This window comes from Mizuhopecten yessoensis, unplaced genomic scaffold (assembly GCF_002113885.1).
Source record: "Mizuhopecten yessoensis strain PY_sf001 unplaced genomic scaffold, ASM211388v2 scaffold10941, whole genome shotgun sequence".
Classification (NCBI taxonomy): Eukaryota; Metazoa; Mollusca; class Bivalvia; order Pectinida; family Pectinidae; genus Mizuhopecten; species Mizuhopecten yessoensis.
Genome location: NW_018408798.1, coordinates 196,168 through 219,495, shown reverse-complemented (window position 1 = coordinate 219,495; position 23,328 = coordinate 196,168). Strand labels below are relative to the sequence as shown.

Genomic DNA, 23,328 nt, shown 5'->3' with positions numbered 1-23,328 from the left:
CTGGGAATCCTCATGGTGCCCGTGCTGTAAATGTAGACACAGACCTACTGTTTAGGACTCCTGTATATAAATGTAAACTGGGAATCTTCATGGTGCCCGTGCTGTAAATGTAGACACAGACCTACTGTTTAGGACTCCTGTATATAACTGTTAACTGGGAATCCTCATGGTGCCCGTGCTGTAAATGTAGGCACAGACCTACTGTTTAGGACTCCTGTATATAACTGTAAACTGGGAATCCTCATGGTGCCCGTGCTGTAAATGTAGGCACAGATCTACTGTTTAGGACTCCTGTATATAACGGTAAGCTTGGAATCATCATGGTGCTCGTGCTGTAAATGTAGGCACAGACCTACTGTTTTAAATGCACATTAAGCATCAAGTTTTATTGAGTATTTGAAAAGAGTCTTGTTTTCATTGTGGACCATCATGCAATATAGTAGGAAAAGGTTTCGTATGTATGGACGTCGCTGAATGTCCTAGACTTTATTGTGGGCCATCAAACGGCTACAAAAGGCTTTGTATTGTATAGATGAAGCCGAATTTCCTCGACTTACAAGCAGAACTGGAGGTATAAACATTCTGAATCTACAAATCAAAGACACTAATGACGTTGCGACTTTCGTCCTGCCATTATGGAGGACAAACAAATAATTACAACACGATTGTGATGCGTATTTTACAAAGGACGAAATTGGCCATTTTTCGTCCTAATCGATGGTAAGGTCCTTTGTTAAAGGGTTTTTATCCATACAGCGACGTCTAGTTTTACAGGGTGTATTCCAGTACCAGTAATTAGCTTATACAATACCCGCGGAAAATCAAAGTCAATTGTGAGTTTGAAGGATCAAGGGTATTATCACTGTCAACCAATTGGATGAATTAATAGCGACATGTAAATTCAATTACGCCAGAAAAGGAAGAGAGAGGTATATACCTACAGCTTTCTCTGATGACTGACACAGTGAGGCTTATGTGACATTCCAAATTCCTACACTTTTACTTGACCGTAATGGTGGGAGGAAATGCTGAAATTTTACTTCCTTGATCATATTAAGATTCCTCGGGAATCCTCTTGGTAATATACGCACAGAGAAAACTGTCTTCGCCAAGACCCAATAGGTTCCCTTCAGTTCAATCCTTACTCAGTTACCACTTTCTTGTATTTCACATCCTGGTCTTGTTTAAAATTAGGAGACAAAACAATCCCTGAAGAACCCAACTCCTAACCTACAATCTACAAGGTATCAATGGTGACAATATTATCGCTTTTACAGGCAAATCTAAAGGTACAGTGTTCTAGGTCGCTGAGGCCAACACTCCATTAAGTACCCTAAGAAGCTGGTTACGTATATCATTGGCCTTTAGAAAAATTGTGATAACTGAATAGGAAGTTCTATATCTTTTGCTGATATGATATTTTGGACTGCAGATAAAAGGAATGTAGGAGTATCATTGGCGTAACAGACACAAGAATTTTACAGTACACGACAAGAATACAGCAGATGAGAACACATGTACCTGCTGACCATTAACTGGTCATTAGGCGTATGGGTGTGGTACAGCTGCTGTCAAACAACTGTTCAACATGTCAGTTTCTTTGAAAGGGGTCTCTATTTTTCATCTGATATATCCAATGACATCTTGGGAGGGCATCTCTAAACATTGCCGCTGTATCAGAGGAAAGGGATCTCTTTATCTTGTTCAATATATCCTCCAACATCAGGGAAGGAATCTCTAAATATTACCCACTATATACCAGAAATGGGGTCTCTTTATCTTGTCTGATATATCAAATGACATCTTGGGACATTTTTGCCAGAAATATCAGACTAGGTAGAGACATATATAGCAAGCCTTATCATACAGCTCATCAAAGATAAGATTTCATACCTAGCATTGACCAGGACACAGTGTGTGGTCAATTCCTTCTGGGCATATATAACAGCCAGTGGAAGACTTTACAATACAGCTAGTTCTGGTCACTGTAGATAAGATTGAATATCTAGATTTTACCAGAACACAGTGGTCGATCAGTTTGAATGACCAGCAGGTTAAGCTCAATAGTAGATTCCAAAGCTCCAGGATTTTGCCCTTCAAACTTATTACTATGATACTTTAAGCCTTGCCATGATTACAGGAAGTTGTGTCCACTCTCCATGTAAACTCTGACTACGGGGATTAATTATTTTCCAATGGTTAATGGGATGACCAGCATCCTTGGCTTGACTGCTGATCAGCTAATAAACTGATACATGGCCTTGTGTGAAATTGACCCCATTCTCTATCTATGCTAATTAACCTGTCCTTTTGTATAACCTGTGATATCGACCTGCTATCGACCTGCTTGTATTTTATCCTACCAGTGACCCTTTACTCTGACTCCAACTTCAAACACATGCCATTTATTAATAATCATAATGCTGGTATCAAATTCCGACTCCTAGGCTCAATTTTCTAAGATAGGACCCATATTGGCTATTACCATGGTAACTAATCAGATTTCACCCTGGTTATGACATCTAGTCAGAAACATCACTATAAAGATGTTCTAGGAGTATAACTAATGCATAAATCAATCACCACTGGTGGACCAAACTGACCTTCAGCTAGACACCATGGTCAGAGTTTTGCTCCATCGATCATATCTTTATTTTCCCTTTATTTCAAGTTTGACTTTTTCAACTTTTATTTCATTATAACACTCAATTTTCACACCTTCGTTAGTTGTAAAACAAAATGTCTTCATTAATATGAATTTGTTATGGGAAAGGGATGCTTATATAGTACTTAAAAACTGACACAACGGATAGCTATACTAAAATTTGTAAAAAATAGGTGCCGTTACGGCGTAAATGAAAAATGTTTTGCCCCTCTTTCCTGGAGAAGATCGGGGACTGTTACCTACTCAACTGTCAGCGTCCCTGTCAGGATCAATGTACGACTCAACAGGTCATCGTTAACCATCACTACGGTATGTTAATTGCGAGAACTTCCAAAAACCACAGTCCCACTTGGATGCCGGAAATTCTGCCCAGTGCTGCCATTTTTTATGGTGATGTCTTTGAGAGTTACCAGTGAAATGAAATGAACCACATGTATTCACAAGACTGTTTTTGTCATTGTGTTGAACTGCACATAAGTTTTTAGTAAGTTTACAATGCTTAAGCTACATCTACCTTATTGGATTGCTGAATTAGTTTGGCTTTTGCAATTTAAAATGTCTTTACAATAATGAACCACTAAAATGAGAAACCAGTAAAACCACAATATATAACTCTTTCTTGACCAATTTAAAGACTAACTGTAATGATTGACCAGTGGTCAGGAGAGCATGGCCTCTCAGGGCCTGACCGAGATTCAAACCTTTGACCGCCCAAACATTATACTGTTGCTCTAATCACCCGCACTAGCGAGGCATCAGTTATACCCCAGGGCCAAGTCACGCTACAGTTATATCCAAAACAAAAATTAAGGGGAGGTTACCGTATGTATGGAACACTGCAAAGGAGGAGCTCTCTAGTGTTTTGTATTCAGTGGGACAGGACCCCTTAATGAAAGAAGGACATGGAAGTTCAGGGTAGACCATGTGCGTGTCAAAGAAATCCCATATCATGAAAGATCACTCCTCATGACATTAGATACCTGTCAAATGAGATCACATGTCAAGAGAGGTCTAGGCAATGAGACAACCTGTTTACAGAGATCACTTGTCAAGAGAGATATAGGCAATGAGACAACCTATTTACAGAGATCACTTATCAAGAGAGATATAGGGAATGAGACAACCTGTTTACAGAGATCACTTGTCAAGAGAGGTGTAGACAATGAGACAACCTGTTTACAGAGATCTCTGTCAAGAGAGATATAGGCAATGAGGCAACCTATTTAAAGAGATCACTTGTCAAGAGAGGTCTAGGCAAGGAGACAACCTGTTTACAGAGATCACTTGTCAAGAGAGGTCTAGACAATGAGACAACCTGTTTACAGAGATCTCTGTCAAGAGAGATATAGGCAATGAGACAACCTATTTAAAGAGATCACTTGTCAAGAGAGGTCTAGGCAATGAGACAACCTGTTTACAGAGATCACTTATCAAGAGAGGTCTAGGCAATGAGACAACCTGTTTACAGAGATCACTTGTCAAGAGAGGTCTACGCAATGAGACAACCTGGTTACAGAGATCACTTATCAAGAGATGTCTAGGCAATGAGACAACCTGGTTACAGAGATCTCTTGTCAAGAGAGGTCTAGGCAATGAGACAACCTGGTTACAGAGATCACTTGTCGAGAGAGGTCTAGGCAATGAGACAACCTGTTTACGGAGATCACTTATCAAGAGAGGTCTAGGCAATGAGACAACTTGTTTACAGAGATCACTTGTCAAGAGAGGTCTACACAATGAGACAACCTGGTTACAGAGATCACTTATCAAGAGATGTCTAGCCAATGAGACAACCTGGTTACAGAGATCTCTTGTCAAGAGAGGTCTAGGCAATGAGACAACCTGTTTATAGAGATCACTTATCAAGAGAGGTCTAGGCAATGCGACAACCTGTTTACAGAGATCACTTATCAAGAGCGGTCTAGGCAATGAGACAACCTGTTTACAGAGATCCCTTATCAAGAGAGGTCTAGGCAATGCGACAACCTGTTTACAGAGATCACTTGTCAAGAGAGGTCTAGACAATGAGACGACCTGTTTACAGAGATCACTTGTCAAGAGAGGTGTAGGCAATAAGACAACCTGTTTACAGAGATCACTTGCCAAGAGAGGTCTAGGCAATAAGACAACCTGTTTACAGATATCACTTGTCAAGAGAGGTCTACACAATGAGACAACCTGGTTACAGAGATCACTTATCAAGAGAGGTCTAGGCAATGAGACAACCTGTTTACAGAGATCACTTGTCAAGAGAGGTCTAGGCAATAAGACAACCTGTTTACAGAGATCACTTGTCAAGAGAGGTCTACACAATGAGACAACCTGGTTACAGAGATCACTTATCAAGAGAGGTCTAGGAAATGAGACAACCTGGTTACAGAGATCACTTGTCAAGAGAGGTCTAGGCAATGAAACAACCTGTTTACAGAGATCACTTGCCAAGAGAGGTCTAGGCAATAAGACAACCTGTTTACAGAGATCACTTGCCAAGAGAGGTCTACACAATGAGACAACCTGGTTACAGAGATCACTTATCAAGAGAGGTCTAGGCAATGCGACAACCTGTTTACAGAGATCACTTATCAAGAGAGGTCTAGGCAATGAGACAACCTGGTTACAGAGATCACTTGTCAAGAGAGTTCTAGGCAATGAGAAAACCTGTTTACAGAGATCACTTGTCAAGAGAGGTCTAGGCAATGAGACAACCTGTTTACAGAGATCACTTATCAAGAGAGGTCTAGGCAATGAGACAACCTGTTTACAGATATCACTTATCAAGAGAGGTCTAGACAATGAGACAACCTGGTTACAGAGATCAGTTATCAAGAGAGGTCTATGCAATGCGACAACCTGTTTACATATATCACTTATCAAGAGCGGTCTAGACAATGAGACAGCCTGGTTACAGAGATCACTTAGCAAGAGAGGTCTAGGCAATAAGACAACCTGTTTACAGCGATCAATTGTCAAGAGAGGTCTAGGCAATGTGACAACCTGTTTACACAGATCACTTGTCAAGAGGGGTCTAGACCGTGAGACAACCTGGTTACAGAGATCAGTTATCAAGAGAGGTCTATGCAATGCGACAACCTGTTTACAGAAATCCCATATAATGAAAGATCACTCCTCATGACATTAGATACCTGTCAAATGAGATCACATGTCAAGAGAGGTCTCGGCAATGAGACAACCTATTTACAGAGATCACTTGTCAAGAGGGGTCTAGACCGTGAGACAACCTGGTTACAGAGCAAGAGAGATATAGGCAATGAGACAACCTGTTCACAGAGATCACTTGTAAGAGAGGTCTAGACAATGAGACATCCTGGTTACAGAGATCAGTTATCAAGAGAGGTCTAGGCAATGAGACAACCTGGTTACAGAGATCACTTGTCAAGAGAGGTATAGGCAATGAGACAACCTGTTTACAGAGATCTCGTAACAAATGGTTTCAGAAACCACTTAATTATCTTGAAAAACAGTGTTTTCAAAGACCAATAAATTCAAATATCATGAGCTATTAGCAGCAATAAGACAAAGGATTTCAGGGATTTTTCATACAGAACACGTAATCCAGCATTGATACATTCATTATGTCATGGGAAACAAAAGCCTTCAATGATCAGTTGTATTCAGAATCCACTTAAACGCCATCCGAAACCATATTTTTAGAGACACGTTGTCCAGAGAAACAAACTGTTTTCAAAGACCTATCTAATTCAGAGATCACTTACAAAACAAAAAGGTTTGGGAAATCCATACATAGTATCATCACCACCACCAAGATTGGGTTACAGCACCCATTCAGCAGCCCTAAAAGTACAGCCAGTGTAGTGGGTTATACGTGTCACCAGATATTTATAGGTCTCATTACCTGGAAATGGTAGGACAAACACGTTGTCCAAGCAGAATACATGGATTCAGTATCAAATGTCAGAAAAACATATATACTGAGGTTGTTCTTTTTTCTATAAATGTTTGCAGAAAACCTGTAAATGAATGGTTATTTTCTGTAATGATGCAGAAGATTCTACACCTAGGGTACATTTGTTACAGACATCACATAAAGAGTATAGTTCGCTTCCAAACCATTGATCTCAAGCTTCCTAGGAGGATAATAATATAATAATAATAATGAAAATTTGAGGTTCTTAAGTACCGCTTTATCACAACCTAGTTCATAGGTTGTCTCAAAGACATTTTATGTAAAATTAAAACCTGCCACACTCCATCCCAAACAATGCTTCAACCCACGTTCTAACTCTCTGTCACTACAAATAGAGCCACAAACACTATTTTAGTAGCAGTGTGCTTCCACGGGGATCAAACCAGTGACCCCCCACACTTCCCAGTCCACCGCTCTACAGACTTTACAAAAGGAACAATTCCCTTGAGAGCAAAGCTAACGGCAATCGGCAATCTTAATCTTATGTACAATAATTAAAACTCACAACACCTGTACCATAAACATAAAATAAGTGTTCTGAATTTCAATTTATAGTCAACATGACGTATTAGAAATTAAATAGAACAGTAGCAACATACACACCATGTGTCAGTCTAACACTGCAGGAACAAATTTGATACAAAACCGTACACTAAAATCCTCTAACCAGTAAGTGCCAGAAACTTATGTGTTACTGAGTATACAACACTGTGTAAAATTTATAGATATGTTTATATAACCTGCAGCATATCGCTTGTTATAATTTATCCCAAAGAAAATATCTCATCCCATCTATTCAACAGTGCTGTTTTATTCCAACTTACACATTCAAGAAAGTTAAACATATAATTAACTGGTAATGAAAATTCACAGCCCTAATATTAAATTCCCCCCCCCCTCNCGGTCTCCTCATATCCTAAATTCTAAATTTGACTATCCCCTAGTATCTACAAACAGATAATAACTTCAAATGTTTTCTCATTTTGATTTTTAACTAGAATAGGTGATCATAATTATTCCATTAAAACCAATATATTATTGAAATCTACATGCCTTTGTATATAAACCTATATAGATGTAAATGGTGTCAACACCATACATTAGAGACACTGGTCACATGTCCTTATTTACTACCAAGACAACAGTGACAAATGCAGCTATTAAACAAAATATGCAAAAGCATTGAAAGATTCAACAACAGATATTGGCTGTGTCTGTCTGAATACCTCATCCAAATGGTGTTGTTTTTTAACAAATATAGGAAATCAAATACTATGTAGTAAATCTAATAGTTTAGTAGTTCGTTATTGTATGTTAACAAGTGACCCCGTTATACATATAATTGTGCCATCATTCGAGAGGGAAGAAACACTGTAAATTAGTTATATTTTTGTGGTATTTTTTATTTTAGCAAAAAAGCCAAGGTTAATATTCATATGAATTTAAGAATAATGTGACAGTTATTTAAACCTAAGGTATTACGAAGTATACAGTAAGTGACACAAAGTAATGTCCTAATTATGAAGTAGGAGAGTATAAGGTCTTGGGCTCCTGAATTAAGTGTGTGTTGAGATAAAAAAATATATAGGGTTCGTGGGCATATACAACAAACAATATAAGCTCTGCAGATCGTTTAAAGGAGCTTTTGTCTCACAAACCTAATTAAAGTGAATCTACAGCACTGGGTTGTCTGTGAACGGTACTGTAGATATACACTGATATCACCTATATACTTCATGTACTAAGATGTACATTTATGCGAAGGCTTCAACCCAGCAAGAGTAATGTAAATAACACAGGTATATACAGGAATATAGTAAATACGTTATACACAGCGGATTATCGAAAAAGATTTTATCGTGACGTAAACAATGATGAAATACCTACAAGGGATTGAAACAGTTCGTTACCAGTACAGGTTAAAGCTCGGTAACTTTTTACTTATGCATTCATGTTCTGTAATCTCTGAGTGTGTGTGACTAGAAAATGGAAGGGTTTCAATCAATTAATAGATAATGAAGTGTGGCGGGGTTACATTGACATGGTGCTGAGATCTGTCACAGAAATCTGTCTCCTTAAGACCAGTCATCACCAGTGCACACAACTTCAAATCCTCTCAATAAAATCAATTCTGTACATTATAGTCTCATAGATGTGTATTACTTCATAACATCATGTGTATTACCTCATAACATACTGTGTATTACCTCATAACATCATGTGTATTACCTCATAACATCACGTGTATTACCTCATAACATCATGTGTATTACCTCAAAACATCGTGTGTATTCTCCCTCATAACATTGACCTCATAACATCATGTGTATTACCTTATACCATCATGTGTATTACCTCAAAACATCGTGTGTATTCTCCCTCATAACATTGACCTCATAACATCATGTGTATTACTTCATAACATCATGTGTATTACCTCATAACATCCTGTGTATTACCTCATAACACCATGTGTATTACCTCATAACATCCTGTGTATTACCTCATAACATCATGTGTATTACCTCATAACATCATGTGTATTACCTCATAACATCATGTGTATTACCTCATAACATCCTGTGTATTACCTCATAACATCATGTGTATTACCTCATAACATCATGTGTATTACCTCATAACATCATGTGTATTACCTCATAACATCCTGTGTATTACCTCATAACATCATGTGTATTACCTCATAACATCATGTGTATTACCTCATAACATCATGTGTATTACCTCATAACATCCTGTGTATTACCTCATAACATCCTGTGTATTACCTCATAACATCATGTGTATTACCTCATAACATCATGTGTATTACCTCATAACATCATGTGTATTACCTCATAACATCCTGTGTATTACCTCATAACATCATGTGTATTACCTCATAACATCATGTGTATTACCTCATAACATCATGTGTATTACCTCATAACATCCTGTGTATTACCTCATAACATCCTGTGTATTACCTCATAACATCCTGTGTATTACCTCATAACATCATGTGTATTACCTCATAACATCATGTGTATTACCTCATAACATCATGTGTATTACCTCATAACATCCTGTGTATTACCTCATAACATCCTGTGTATTACCTCATAACATCCTGTGTATTACCTCATAACATCCTGTGTATTACCTTATAACATCATGTGTATTACCTCATAACATCATGTGTATTACCTCATAACATCATGTGTATTACCTCAAAACATCGTGTGTATTCTCCCTTATAACATTGACCTCATAACATCATGTGTATTACCTCATAACATCATGTGTATTACCTCATAACATCGTGTGTATTCTCCCTCATAACATTGACCTCATAACATCAGGTTATATATTATATCATATTTATATTGTATGTTTACCCCCACCACCACCACCACCTCCATTAAGACTACTTAGACTACAGACATGTATATTGTGGTACAGCAGTAAACAATAATCTCTGACATCATCTTCTCCGTGCCTTTTTTCCTCGTTCACCATCACGATCGCTAGGATTGACGTAGTTGTACATTTCTCTCGTACTCGAGTAGATGAGTGTTCCTGATTACTGGCAGCGTTTCCCAAATTACCAGGTATTTACATAGCTTGCCGAGTAGCTTCTTGTCAAGTACTAACAGATAGGCATTAGGTGATTTTTGCCAGAAATGTCTGTATCCCAAAATAAAACAATAGTTGGAATCAACACATTAATTGAAACTTGGTTGTTACAGTATTGGAAAAAAAACCAAAAGTGGGTAAACACCTTGTTTATGATATCTCAAAGTTTTTATCCCAAAAACTGTTTTCTGGTTTCAGCAATGATGAGATAAAAAAAAATTCAGGAAACACAAATATAACAGGTGTTCCAAAACCCGTTATAACCTTGATGGGTCATTTGAATGTCATTATACACATGGAATAATACTTTCTTTTTCCTTTCACATGTAACTTCAAATTTTGATAACCTTAAATGAACCGAATCAATTGAACCAATGAAGTCAATGATATTACATTACTTCTGTTAGCACATTTAACTTCCCAGCCTGCAGCAGAGAACTGCTTAAGGAGGAAAGAGTTATTCCCCTTACACTATACAGGAGAGTGACATGCTATTGGGCTATACAATCACTGATTCAGCATTAACAGTTACATCAGACTGGAGGGTGGTGGTGCTGGTATGAAGTACAGTGGTTACATGTTAATCCCTGTGTCCCTCTTAGGCTGTTCACTACCCTGTGTCCCTCTTAGCCCTTTCACTACCCTGTGTCCCTCTTAGGCTGGTCACTACCCTGTGTCCCTCTTAGGCTGGTCACTAAATATGTCAAGCACAAAAATCACAAAACATCATAATTACTAGAACTTTCTCATTTTATCCCAGAAATCCCAACACGTCTTAATTTTTATAACATTTTAAATTTTGCCCCAAAATCGTAAAAACTTCTTAACTTAAAAAACATTTTTCAATTCTCAAAATCAAATTTGTTTTAGGTTATATTTCTTAAATTATTGAAGTATTTATGAATTTAAAACTTCACCTCTTGACCTTACGATGTGAATAATTTGTGGAAAATTGAGTTCTAGAACATTTTAGATTTAATGTGGAATTTCAGAACATTTCAGCGAAGAATGTTCTTAGATATGGGAAGTTTTGTGTAAGCAGTATACAAAAATATGAACCCCTGATGATTCGGTTTGTTTTCAATATAATACTACATACTAACACCTTTAAGGTGAAGGGTACCAGCAGGTTAAACTTTATGATTACCACCCTAACTGTAGTGAAATATATTGAAGTCCTTTTTAAAAAAAATACTCCATACAAAAGACATGCTGTCATGCATTTCATAAAACTAGTTGTTTTTTTAAGTTTGCATGTTTGAAAACAGAAATATAAAACAACAACAAAAAAACAAACAAAACTGCAAGGGTCAAACCCAGGAACTTTAGAATACCAAGCCTTCGCCATCTAAGAATTATAAATGAACAGTACCAAAGTGACAGGCCAATTTATGGTCCAAGAAGTCCATAAAATTTAAAATGAACATTGGTTTAAACAATATTTATTTCATATATCATATATAATAAGTACACAGGTTAATATAAATATAAATAGGATCGGGCAACAAGATTTTAAATCTTGTATTAAGCCATCTCCCTTGAAATGTAATTACATTAAAGAAGTACTACAACATACAGTTAATTAATACACATAGATTGTTTAGATTAACAGTTTGTGATAATACTGACCATTCTATTTGATGAACCAAAAATTAAAAAAAAATATGCAGGTAGGTATGATAGAAGAAAGGAAACAGTAATGAAGAGAGCATGAAAAGATCCCAGCTAGCACCTAGAATCTACCCGACTCTAACATGTACCTTTGTACCTTATCAAATATTAGTATGTTATCATCTTGAGACAGATTTGGGCCACTATAAATTAAGCGTTCAGGGTTCAAATGAATATTTAAGGTATCTATGGTGTTCATTGTAACTTGGTTAAAGAGCCTACAGTGCATCAGATAATGGGAATGAACATTGAACTTGACAGGGGAAGTAACTCTAAACCAGAACATTCCTTTTAGTTGCTTCATCTTCTATACAAAAGGGACATTATTCCAAGTTAAAACCCCACAGAGTAGAACTCTTTTCTGTGATTATTAATGATGAAGTGGTACCTTTTACCTTAACTTCCGTCACCAGGATTTGTATGTTGTATGTACTGTGTTTAATGTGGCTTCCATTTAATGGGATCCTTTAAATACCACATTTAAACTTCATTGCCTTTTTTATCTGTAATATCTATAAAGTCATTAAAACAAAATATCTATATTTTAAACAAGGACATGTCACTGATTAATAACAACATCATTGTACTTTTTAACGTCAGGTTGTGTTGAGATGTAAGTGGGTTACTGGGTTACTGGCCCACCAGAGCTGTGTTGTACTGTTGGATTTTAATGTTGTGCTTTAGTGCACTAACATCTGGACCTCTCATAATAGATAAGTTACAAAACAGAACAACGCCGATATTTATTATGACATGAACGATCAGCAGGGGTCATAAATCAACTGTAAATAAACATGTGTATTATTTTAGTGCTAATCTTATTGTAGTGGTGATCTTATTGTCATGGTGATCTTATTGTAGTGGTAATCTGATATAGCAGTAATCTTATTGTAGTGGTAATCTTATTGTAGCAGTAATCTTATTGTAGTGGTAATCTTATTTTAGTAATAATCTTATGGTAGTGGTGATCTTATTGTAGTGGTTATCTTATTTTAGTAATAATCTTATTGTAACAGTGATCTTATTGTAGTGGTAATCTTATTGTAGTGGTAATCTTATTGTAGTGGTAATCTTATGGTAGTGGTGATCTGATTGTAGCGGTGATCTTATTGTAGTGGTAATCTTATCGTAGCAGTGATCTTATTGTAGTGGTAATCTTATTGTAGAGGAAATCTTATTTTAGTGGAAATCTTATTTTAGTGGAAATCTTATTTAAATGGTAATCTTATTATAGCACTGATCTTATTTTTGTTGTATTTTTGTTTTTGTAGTACCATAATCTTAGTTTTGCACTTTTCTTGTTTGAATTATTGCACTAAAATGTGATTGTGCACTTTCTGTATAGTTTTCTACTTCATGTACTGAGGGTGCTCAATTCATCCATTAGCTAATCTATTGAAATCTCAATAATGCACTAAAAATTGAGTGAGCCAAAATAAGTATGTGTACTACTGTTAAAAGCTACAGCGGATGATGTGCAGTATTTTTATAAGAAATCTGCATCAAAATGTTTCACAAGCGTGGAAGACAATGGTGTAAAGACACTGTGCTAGTAAAATCATGAAATCTAGTAACCCTGGCTGCCACCATGACAATCAATATCATTTCTTTTTCTTTTGACATCCATTTTTTTTTCAAATCTATGAGTAATGTGTAGTAATTTCATCCCTGCGGATATCAATTACAAAGTGTGTCTCTTCACAAAGCCTTGCAAGGTGTGACTCTTATTCACAACCCTTGGCCCCTGGTTATACTGACAGGATCCAATACCAGCAGGATTTACCTCCCTTTAGTAGTGGAACTGTATATAACCAATCACTGCTCAATTAACTGCTAATGTTGGCTATCATAGCTATTCAAACCTACCTTAGAGATCATTATTCTATCACTACAGTTAAACCTGGTTAAGATATCATCATTTTATAACTATATAAAATTAAACCTTGTTTAGAGATCCTCATCCTATATCTACAGTTTAATCTATCATCCTATAGGTATAGTTAATCCTAGTTAGGAGATGATCTTATAACTACAGTTCAATCCTAGTTAGGAGATGATCTTATAGCTACAGCTGAACTTGGTTTAGAGATCATCATCCTATAAGTATAGTTAATCCTAGTTAGGAGTTGATCTTATAACAACAGTTCAACTTGGTTTAGAGATCATCATCCTATAAGTATAGTTAATCCTAGTGAGGAGATGATCTTATAACAACAGTTCAATTTGGTTGAGAGATCATCATCCTATAAGTATAGTTAATCCTAGTAAGGAGATGATCTTATAACAACAGTTCAATTTGGTTTAGAGATCATCATCCTATAAGTATAGTTAATCCTAGTAAGGAGATGATCTTATAACTACAGTTCAACTTGGTTTAAAGATCATCATTCTATAAGTATAGTTAATCCTAGTTAGGAGATGATCTTATAACTACAGTTCAACTTGGTTTAGAGATCACCATTCTATAAGTATAGTTAATCCTAGTTAGGAGATGATCTTATAACTACAGTTCAACTTGGTTTAGAGATCATCATCCTATTAGTATAGTTAATCCTAGTTAGGAGTTGATCTTCTAACTACAGTTCAACTTGGTTTAGAGATCATTATCCCATAAGTATAGTTAATCCTAGTTAGGAGATGATCTTATAACAACAGTTCAACTTGGTTTAGAGATCATCATCCTATAAGTATAGTTAATCCTAGTTAGGAGATGATCTTATAACTACAGTTCAACTTGGTTTAGAGATCATCATCCTATAAGTATAGTTAATCCTAGTTAGGAGATGATCTTATAACTACAGCTCAACTTGGTTTAGATATCATCATTCTGTAAATAAAGTTAATCCTGGTTAGGGGATCGTATAACTACAGTTTAACGTGGTTTAGAGATCATCATCCTATAAGTATAGTTAATCCTAGTTAGGAGATGTTCTTATAACTACAGGTCAACTTGGTTTAGAGATCATCATTCTGTAAGTATAGTTAATCCTAGTTAGGAGATGATCTTTTAACTACAGTTCAACTTGGTTTAGAGATCATCATTCCGTAAGTATAGTTAATCCTAGTTAGGAGATGATCTTATAACTACAGTTCAACTTGGTTTAGAGATCATCATTCTGTAAGTATAGTTAATCCTAGTTAGGAGATGATCTTATAACAACAGTTCAACTTGGTTTAGAGATCATCATTCTGTAAATAAAGTTAATCCTGGTTAGGAGATGATCTTATAACTACAGTTCAACTTGGTTTAGAGATCATCATTCTATAAGTATAGTTAATCCTAGTTAGGAGATGATCTTATAACTACAGCTCAACTTGGTTAAGATATCATCATTCTGTAAGTAAAGTTAATCCTAGTTAGGAGATGATCTTATAACTACAGTTCAACTTGGTTTAGAGATCATGTTTCTATAAGTATAGTTAATCCTAGTTAGTAGATGATCTTATAACTACAGCTCAACTTGGTTAAGATATCATCATTCTGTAAGTAAAGTTAATCCTAGTTAGGAGATGATCTTATAACTACAGTTCAACTTGGTTTAGAGATCATCATATTAAACTACTGTAATGTAACTCATTATCATTAGCAGACTAGAATACTCAAAAGGAAGTTGAGAATGTTGTTACCGAATGATGATCTCGATGATCATTAATCCGAGAAGAAACTTTGAAAAAATGTTATTTATTTGGCTTTTTATGAATAGACAAATAGGTAAGGTAGTAGTATAAAGATTTTCAACAGTTTATCCCACAAGAAATTTCAGGATTTGCCATTTAAACATTTTTCTCACCGCTCTCACGTGGATAAAATCTGGAGACCTTGATCTTCGACTTTTTAACCCCTTATGCACATCTATCATATCACAGTGCATCACCATGCCAAATTTCAAAAAGATAGGTCTTTTGGATTTCATGATAATTATAAGGACTGTACCCCCATGGTCTATCTGAGTAACAGTGACCTTGACCTTAGAAACTTTTTAAACCCATATTTACTCATGTAAATTTCAGCAAGTCTTTTGGATTCTTAGATAATCTCTGGAAACGAAATTGTGGACAGACAAAAAGACAGACACAGTGATTACTATAGTGCACCCTCATCTGGCAGTGACATGGGAATTCTTAAAGCACAGAGTAAGAATGGGAGATTGTGTAGGTTATCCCCCTTTCAGTTGTTCTATCAGAAGAGACACGTGAACAGATGCCTGTAGGGGTGATTTTTCCTAAGGAATTCCACAGAAGTGGTGGTGTCACCTGTACCAGCTTTGCTGGGATTGCTGGTTACAATTCGGCCACAGAAGTGGTGGTGTCACCTGTACCAGCTTTGCTGGGATTGCTGGTTACAATTCGGCCATAATGAAGGAATAAAATGCAAAAAACAAATGTACTTGCAGTTATCTTATTGATTATATCACAGCAGTCACATTAATTATTTGTGAATTGGTTGGGCGTCTAGCTGGAGCAAGGGAATAGGATGGTAAGCATATACCAGGCAAGTTTCATCACAATTCAATAACTCCTTCACATGATATCAACTGGAAACCATGAGGTGCCAAAATCCCAGATGTCTACTGTCAGCAATATTGATTTTCAAAACCCGGTCAAAAATCAATCATGAGCAGCTAATTGATACCAGAAGTATTGGTGAGAAGTTTCATAAAAGTCAAACCATTCCTAGATATCATAAATAGAATATAAGATTAAAGAGATATCATACGTAGAATATAAGATTAAAGAGATATCATACATAGAATATAAGATTAAAGAGATATCATACATAGAATATAACATTAAAGAGATATCCTACATAGAATATAACATTAAAGAGATATCATACATAGAATATAAGATTAAAGAGATATCATACATAGAATATAACATTAAAGAGATATCATACATAGAATATAACATTAAAGAGATATCCTACATAGAATATAAGATTCTATTTATCATGGTCTGACATTTATAGATCGAAAGAATGAGATTTTCAAAGTCAAAGTCACCATTAATGTCTTCAATAAACATTTACACTGTACCTTTGGATATGAAGGTTTTATTGCCCATATGACTGCAAAATGTTAAGGAGACTTGACCCCTAAATGTGACCCCTGAATGTGACCCCTGAATAAAGCCCTTTTGCTGCTTTGATAGTTCGATCTAATTAACTCATTCACCTCTGAAACTTCATAACGAACTATTCCAACTTTTGAATTGGAAGTGTTCAAATGTGTTTTCAGGCGTGAATGAGTGAAGTTGTACCAGCTGGGTACATTTCTAATGAGTGAAGTTGTACAAGTTGGGTACATTTCTAATGATTGAAGTTGTACCAGTTGGGTACATTTCTAATGAGTTAAGTTGTACAAGTTGGGTACATTTCTAATGAGTGAAGTTGTACCAGTTGGGTACATTTCTAATGAGTGAAGTTGTACAAGTTGGGTACATTTCTAATGAGTGAAGTTGTACCAGTTGGGTACATTTCTAATGAGTGAAGTTGTACCAGTTGGGTACATTTCTAATGAGTGAAGTTGTACCAGTTGGGTACATTTCTAATGAGTGAAGTTGTACCAGTTGGGTACATTTCTAATGAGTGAAGTTGTACCAGTTGGGTACATTTCTAATGAGTGAAGTTGTACCAGTTGGGTACATTTCTAATGAGTGAAGTTGTACCAGTTGGGTACATTTCTAATGAGTGAAGTTGTACCAGTTGGGTACATTTCTAATGAGTGAAGTTGTACCAGTTGGGTACATTTCTAATGAGTGAAGTTGTACCAGTTGGGTACATTTCTAATGAGTGAAGTTGTACCAGTTGGGTACATTTCTAATGAGTGAAGTTGTACCAGTTGGGTACATTTCTAATGAGTGAAGTTGTACCAGTTGGGTACATTTCTAATGAGTGAAGTTGTACAAGTTGGGTACATTTCTAATGAGTGAAGTTGTACCAGTTGGGTACATTTCTAATGAGTGAAGTTGTACCAGTTGGGTACATTTCTAATGAGTGAAGTTGTACCAGTTGGGTACATTTCTAATGAGTTAAGTTGTACAAGTTGGGTACATTTCTAATGAGTGAAGTTGTACCAGTTGGGTACATTTCTAATGAGTGAAGTTGTACCAGTTGGGTACATTTCTAATGAGTGAAGTTGTACCGGTTGGGTACATTTCTAATGAGTTCAGTTGTACCAGTTGGGTACATTTCTGATGAGTAAAGTTGTACCAGTTGGGTACATTTCTAATGAGTTAAGTTGTACCAGTTGGGTACATTTCTTATGAGTTAAGTTGTACCAGTTGGGTACATTTCTAAGTCAAACAGAAGATGAAACATGAACAGTGTGACTAGTTCTGCCTTATTTTGTTTTCTCTTGCCTCTGAGGTGTTCACAAGTTGTTTCAAAACAAAGAGGCCTATTATATCTATCATTTGTCATTCGATGGTGTTTACAGAATATGTTCCGTTGTGAAATGGTCAAGAGGTCTTTTTTAAACTGATACAATTGTTTGCTGTGATAATAGATGCCAAGGAAATTTATTTGAACAATTTTTGAAAGCCTTTTAGCCTACCAAGCTACAGGCCAAATATGATAACCCCGTGTACTATAGTTTATAAGAAGGTGTTCATTGAAGTTTTCAACACATGTCACCTTGAAAGTGTGTTAAGGTCATTGCTAACAACATATTGGATAGCCCTTTGAATATGAACATCGTGACTCTGGGAATTGTAGTTCTTATGTCATTGGAATAGTTAAACACATTTGACCCCTATTATGTTAAATATGGATCAAGGTGATATATATAGTAACAAAATTGAAAGCCTCTCTCCACAGCAAGCTTTAGATCATAATATAATGATTTTAGACATTTCGGTCCTTGCAAAGATTTCATCTGAAGTTTTCAACATATAGCTGATCCTTGTGGCCTTGAATGTCTACTCCACAGAAAGCTACAGGCCAAATATCAAGGCTTTAAATTTCTAGGATTTTAAGAAGAAGTTATTATAACGCAAAAAGATGTCAACTAAAGTTAGGTAATTGATTGGATGCAGATTTATGTACTGCATAGATTTATCTTGTGTTCCAAGGTCAAGTCCTAACTCATATCCCAAGGTCATTTACTAACTGGTTTGCCAAGATCAAGTTCTTTCAGGAATACAAAGTTCATGCACGGTATGGTATTTCAAGGTCGTGTACTACTTGGTATTCCATGGTCATGCACTTCCTGGTATTCCAAGGTCATGCATTTCCTGGTATTTCAAGGTCATGTACAACCTGATATTCCAAGGTCACGCATTTCCTGGTATTTCAAGGTCATATACTACCTGATATTTCAAGGTGATGAACTATCTGGCATTTCAAGGTCGAGCTCTTTCTGGTATTTTAACGTTAAATACTAACTGATATTTCAAGGTCATTGACTTCAAAAATCTTACCACACTTAAACTTAACAAATGCGAATGTCATTCATAAATTTTAATGTTTTAACTTATATTGCCCTGTCATTTACTTATTCCCTGAACTAATCTTTGGTGATTTATTTTTTTCTCCAGAAACAGTAAACATCTTTATCAATATACTTTTAAAATATCCAACCCCTGTTGTTCAATGATACGGTTGGTTCTTGATGTACTGTTTGTATAATAGCATCCTTCCAGACTACTATTAAGAAACAATGAAGTAGGGTTGTTATCTGTGTAGGTGTGTAGGTGTGTACGTGTGTAGGTGTGTATATATTGGCACCATGTCAGTGCAGGTTGTAACCATATCTACACATGTAGGACTGCCTTACAAATTGTTATAGTTTACAGTTCACCTACTTCCATGTGTCTGAAAATAAAAATATATGCCAGTCCAACAAATAGCAAGCACTTTGCGGCCAGCCTTCCCCTCTCCCCTCCTTCCATTACTCCCCCTCCCCACACCCGTGCTGTGAGGTAACATAAAGGCCTGACGCACCACACAGCTACTGAAGGTAACAAATGTCTGTGGACCCATCAACTACAGGCGAACACACCGAGACTCAACATGCACATGTCGTCATCACTGGATGAGATTGTAGATTACCTGTGGCACCCGCCGAGCCTTCCCGGCAGCTTCTTCCTCCGACGTGGTATGTGCACACCAAGTTTTTTGAACTTCTTATATACAGCGGCAGCAGCCATTAAAATGATAACATGGATTTGGCTGTAAGAAAGTCTCCATATAATCACCGTGGTTACGGAGGCCACACATAATCCCATGTCAAACCATGATGGTCGACCGTGGACCACACAGTAAACGCTGTGTGTATCCCCCTTCCTCTCTCGCTCCTACGACACAGTTGTACACCTCCACCGTGCAGAGATTGGTTCCTCCTTCATTTGTTCCTGATTGTTATCTCTATCACAGAACACACTCTCCCGTTGCCAAGACTGACAGTAAGGGTAGTGTGGTGCTCCTCACTGTTGTTTGCCTCTACAAAGTCAGCGCTGATGAATTCTCCAGGTTCCTGGACCAGGTAGCAGCTATGTCATGGTTGTATGTACAATTTGCTGTCCAAAATTCCGCAGACACTTTGGCATTTGGCGACGACCATAGCGTTAGATCTCCCCTGGAAGTTGAAGTGTGTTGCCGTGGCCATTATAACGACGCATTACCTCCATCATTTTATCACTGAGAGCTTCGTGTGGACCTGGTGGAAGGAGTTTGTCGCTGGATTGATTTAGACCTTAATAGTATAAAACACACCTTTCATTTTTAGCACTCGTCCCAGTAATCCTTCATCATGTACATGTACTAATCAGTCGTCTATATCAAACGTGGAAATCTAGGAACACAGACCTATTGGAGGTTAGCTGGATGGGGGAGCTACTAATTGATATATACTTGTGATGTTTGTGAGCTGTCGTATGTGAGAACATGCATGCTGCGTGTGCGTTTAGGAGTAATCACACTTTAAACCTGCTGGATAGAAACTGCACTTCTTGATCCCTAAAGCACATTCATCATCCACTTGACGACACTAGTACATACCTCAGTGCTGCATATAGAGCATCTATAGAAATGTGCCTACAGCTTCCGTGTGACAATGCCATCTATGACAATGACTATTTAATACTCCATTTAAGGTGATATGAAACAAATTTCTGTCCATTCATATTATATTTTATTACCTAAAGTACATATTTTGATTGAAAAAAAAAATCATAATTTGAATATTTTAATCAAAATGAAAACAACTGAGTTTTGTTCAATATCATTGTCACATTTTCAGCCTCATAATGTACATTAAAGAGGATGATTGTTATATTTATGAAAATTTAAATGATTTGAATTTTACCTGACTTATCAAGCTAAAGAAAGTTCCTAGGGAAGGGACTAACTGTCAGTTAACAGTTAACTGTACAGTGTAAACAGAGAGTCCCTCAATCTACATCAACTGTTAAAACAAGGAAAACAATGAAATGTTAGAACATAAAACAATACCTGTCTTTAACAACCACCTTTTTTAATAGAATAAGGTTGAAATGTCAGTATTACATGTCTATAACAGCAAGCCGTTTATACACTATAATTAGGTTGACATGTCAGTAATACCTGTCTATAACAATCAACCCTTTATACACTATAATTAGGTTGACATGTCAGTATTACCTGTCTATAACAATCAACCCTTTATACACTATAATTAGGTTGACATGTCAGTATTACCTGTCTATAACAATCAGTCCTTTATACACTATAATACGGTTGACATGTCAGTATTACATGTCTATACCAATCAACCCTTTATACACTACAATAAGGTTGACAGGTCAGTATTACCTGTCTAAAACAATCAGTCCTTTATACACTATAATAAGGTTGACATGTCAGTATTACCTGTGTATAACAATCAGTCCTTTATACACTACAATAAGGTTGATATGTCAGTATTACCTGTCTAAAACAATCAGTCCTTTATGCACTATAATACGGTTGACATGTCAGTATTACCTGTCTCTAACAATCAACCCTTTATACGCTATAATTAGGTTGACATGTCAGTATTACCTGTCTATAACAATCAGTCCTTTATACACTACAATAAGGTTCACATGTCGGTACCACCTACCAGTAACAGCCAGCCCTTTATATACTATAACTAGGTTCACATGACGGTACCACCTACCAGTAACAGCCAGCCCTTTATATACTACAACTAGGTTCACATGTCGGTACCACCTACCAGTAACAGCCAGCCCTTTACGTACAATAACTTAGTTAACACGTCAATATGTACTCGTCTATAATGGTCAGTTCCTGAGGGAACATTTCTCTTACAGTGTTTTTTCGGGGCAGGTATAGTGGCAGACAAGTCAGACTTGAGCATTATACCTCCCCAGACAACACTAAAACAGAACTGTTCCCGAGGTAAGGGCCATAATGGATTTAGTACTGCAAGTCTTCCCTGCAAACCTTGTCTGTGTGCTCGCGCAATAGAAATCTCCTTCTATGTTTCCGTCATTGGTGAGAAATTGGCCAATAAACTGTCCGATTCAGGAGTACATAGCCATTTTCTTCTCTCCTTTCTTGCATGAACTCTCTATATACAGTTACAGTGAATGTTGTTGTCTGTATCAGAACAAGAGTAGTTAGCTACATCATGTGACACACGGAAGTACAACAGTACCTGTCTATGATGACCACCTCTATAAAACTGTACAGATTTATTGAGCTCTGTGACATATAAGGATGAAATCTGTCCACAGATACAACCTAATACAGCAGCAATCCAGGTTTCTCCCACTCTTCCTAGAGTTGTCTCCCTTATTGTCCCGGCCTCGCTTTTCTGTCGACCCCTAGTTTAATTTGTAGATAGCTATATATATCACAATGAAAACAATGAAATGACATCAAGTTTAACATTCAGATGACGTCATATTGTAACTGGGTAATTGATGTAGAAAGCATTCTAATTAATGGAAACAATTCCTTTTAGAGGTTGAGAAAAATAATCCTTCTCCATTTTTGGGATGAGATAAAAAAGTATTCAAGAGAGAAGAAATTTTATTTACCGTCGCATATTACAAACAAAATAACATTAGCACTGTAGTGCTATTCTTGCGACAAGATAACACTAGTAGTAAGAGTTCTAATTGTTAGCTCTGGTGTGAGACCTCACCATTTGGGTAAGGAATCTATAGTCTCACCCCGGAAATAGGGCAAGATTCTATTATTACTGTAAGTATTATTGAAATTTGGCTAAATCTTCTGAAAGTATATGATGACATGTACCAGTAAAGGTTTTTTACGATGGACAAGTCAATAAGACGGATACAGTTAATAAACTACGACCACTCTCTCAAAGGAAACTTTGTACCAAACTTCCAAAGAAAACATTAATATATATTCTTACCAGTAAAGTTGCTTTTATTCCAACAAAAACACTATGTTCCATTTTGA

The 23,328-nt window shown here is 36.5% G+C and overlaps 1 protein-coding gene across 7 annotated transcripts in view; it reads right to left on the bottom strand.

The window, feature by feature from the left end:
- LOC110463904 (cAMP-specific 3',5'-cyclic phosphodiesterase 4C-like) overlaps positions 1–23,328 on the bottom strand; it is a 382,464-nt gene that overhangs the window by 184,635 nt on the left and 174,501 nt on the right. Inside the window, exon 1 of one of the 7 annotated variants that reach the window (XM_021518830.1) lies at positions 19,969–20,917. The exons of the other annotated variants lie outside the window; for them this stretch is intronic. Coding sequence (XP_021374505.1) covers positions 19,969–20,144 — 176 coding nt within the window. The 5' untranslated portion in view covers positions 20,145–20,917. Of the gene's footprint in view, positions 1–19,968; positions 20,918–23,328 lie in introns of those variants that run through there. 7 annotated transcript variants of the gene reach the window in all.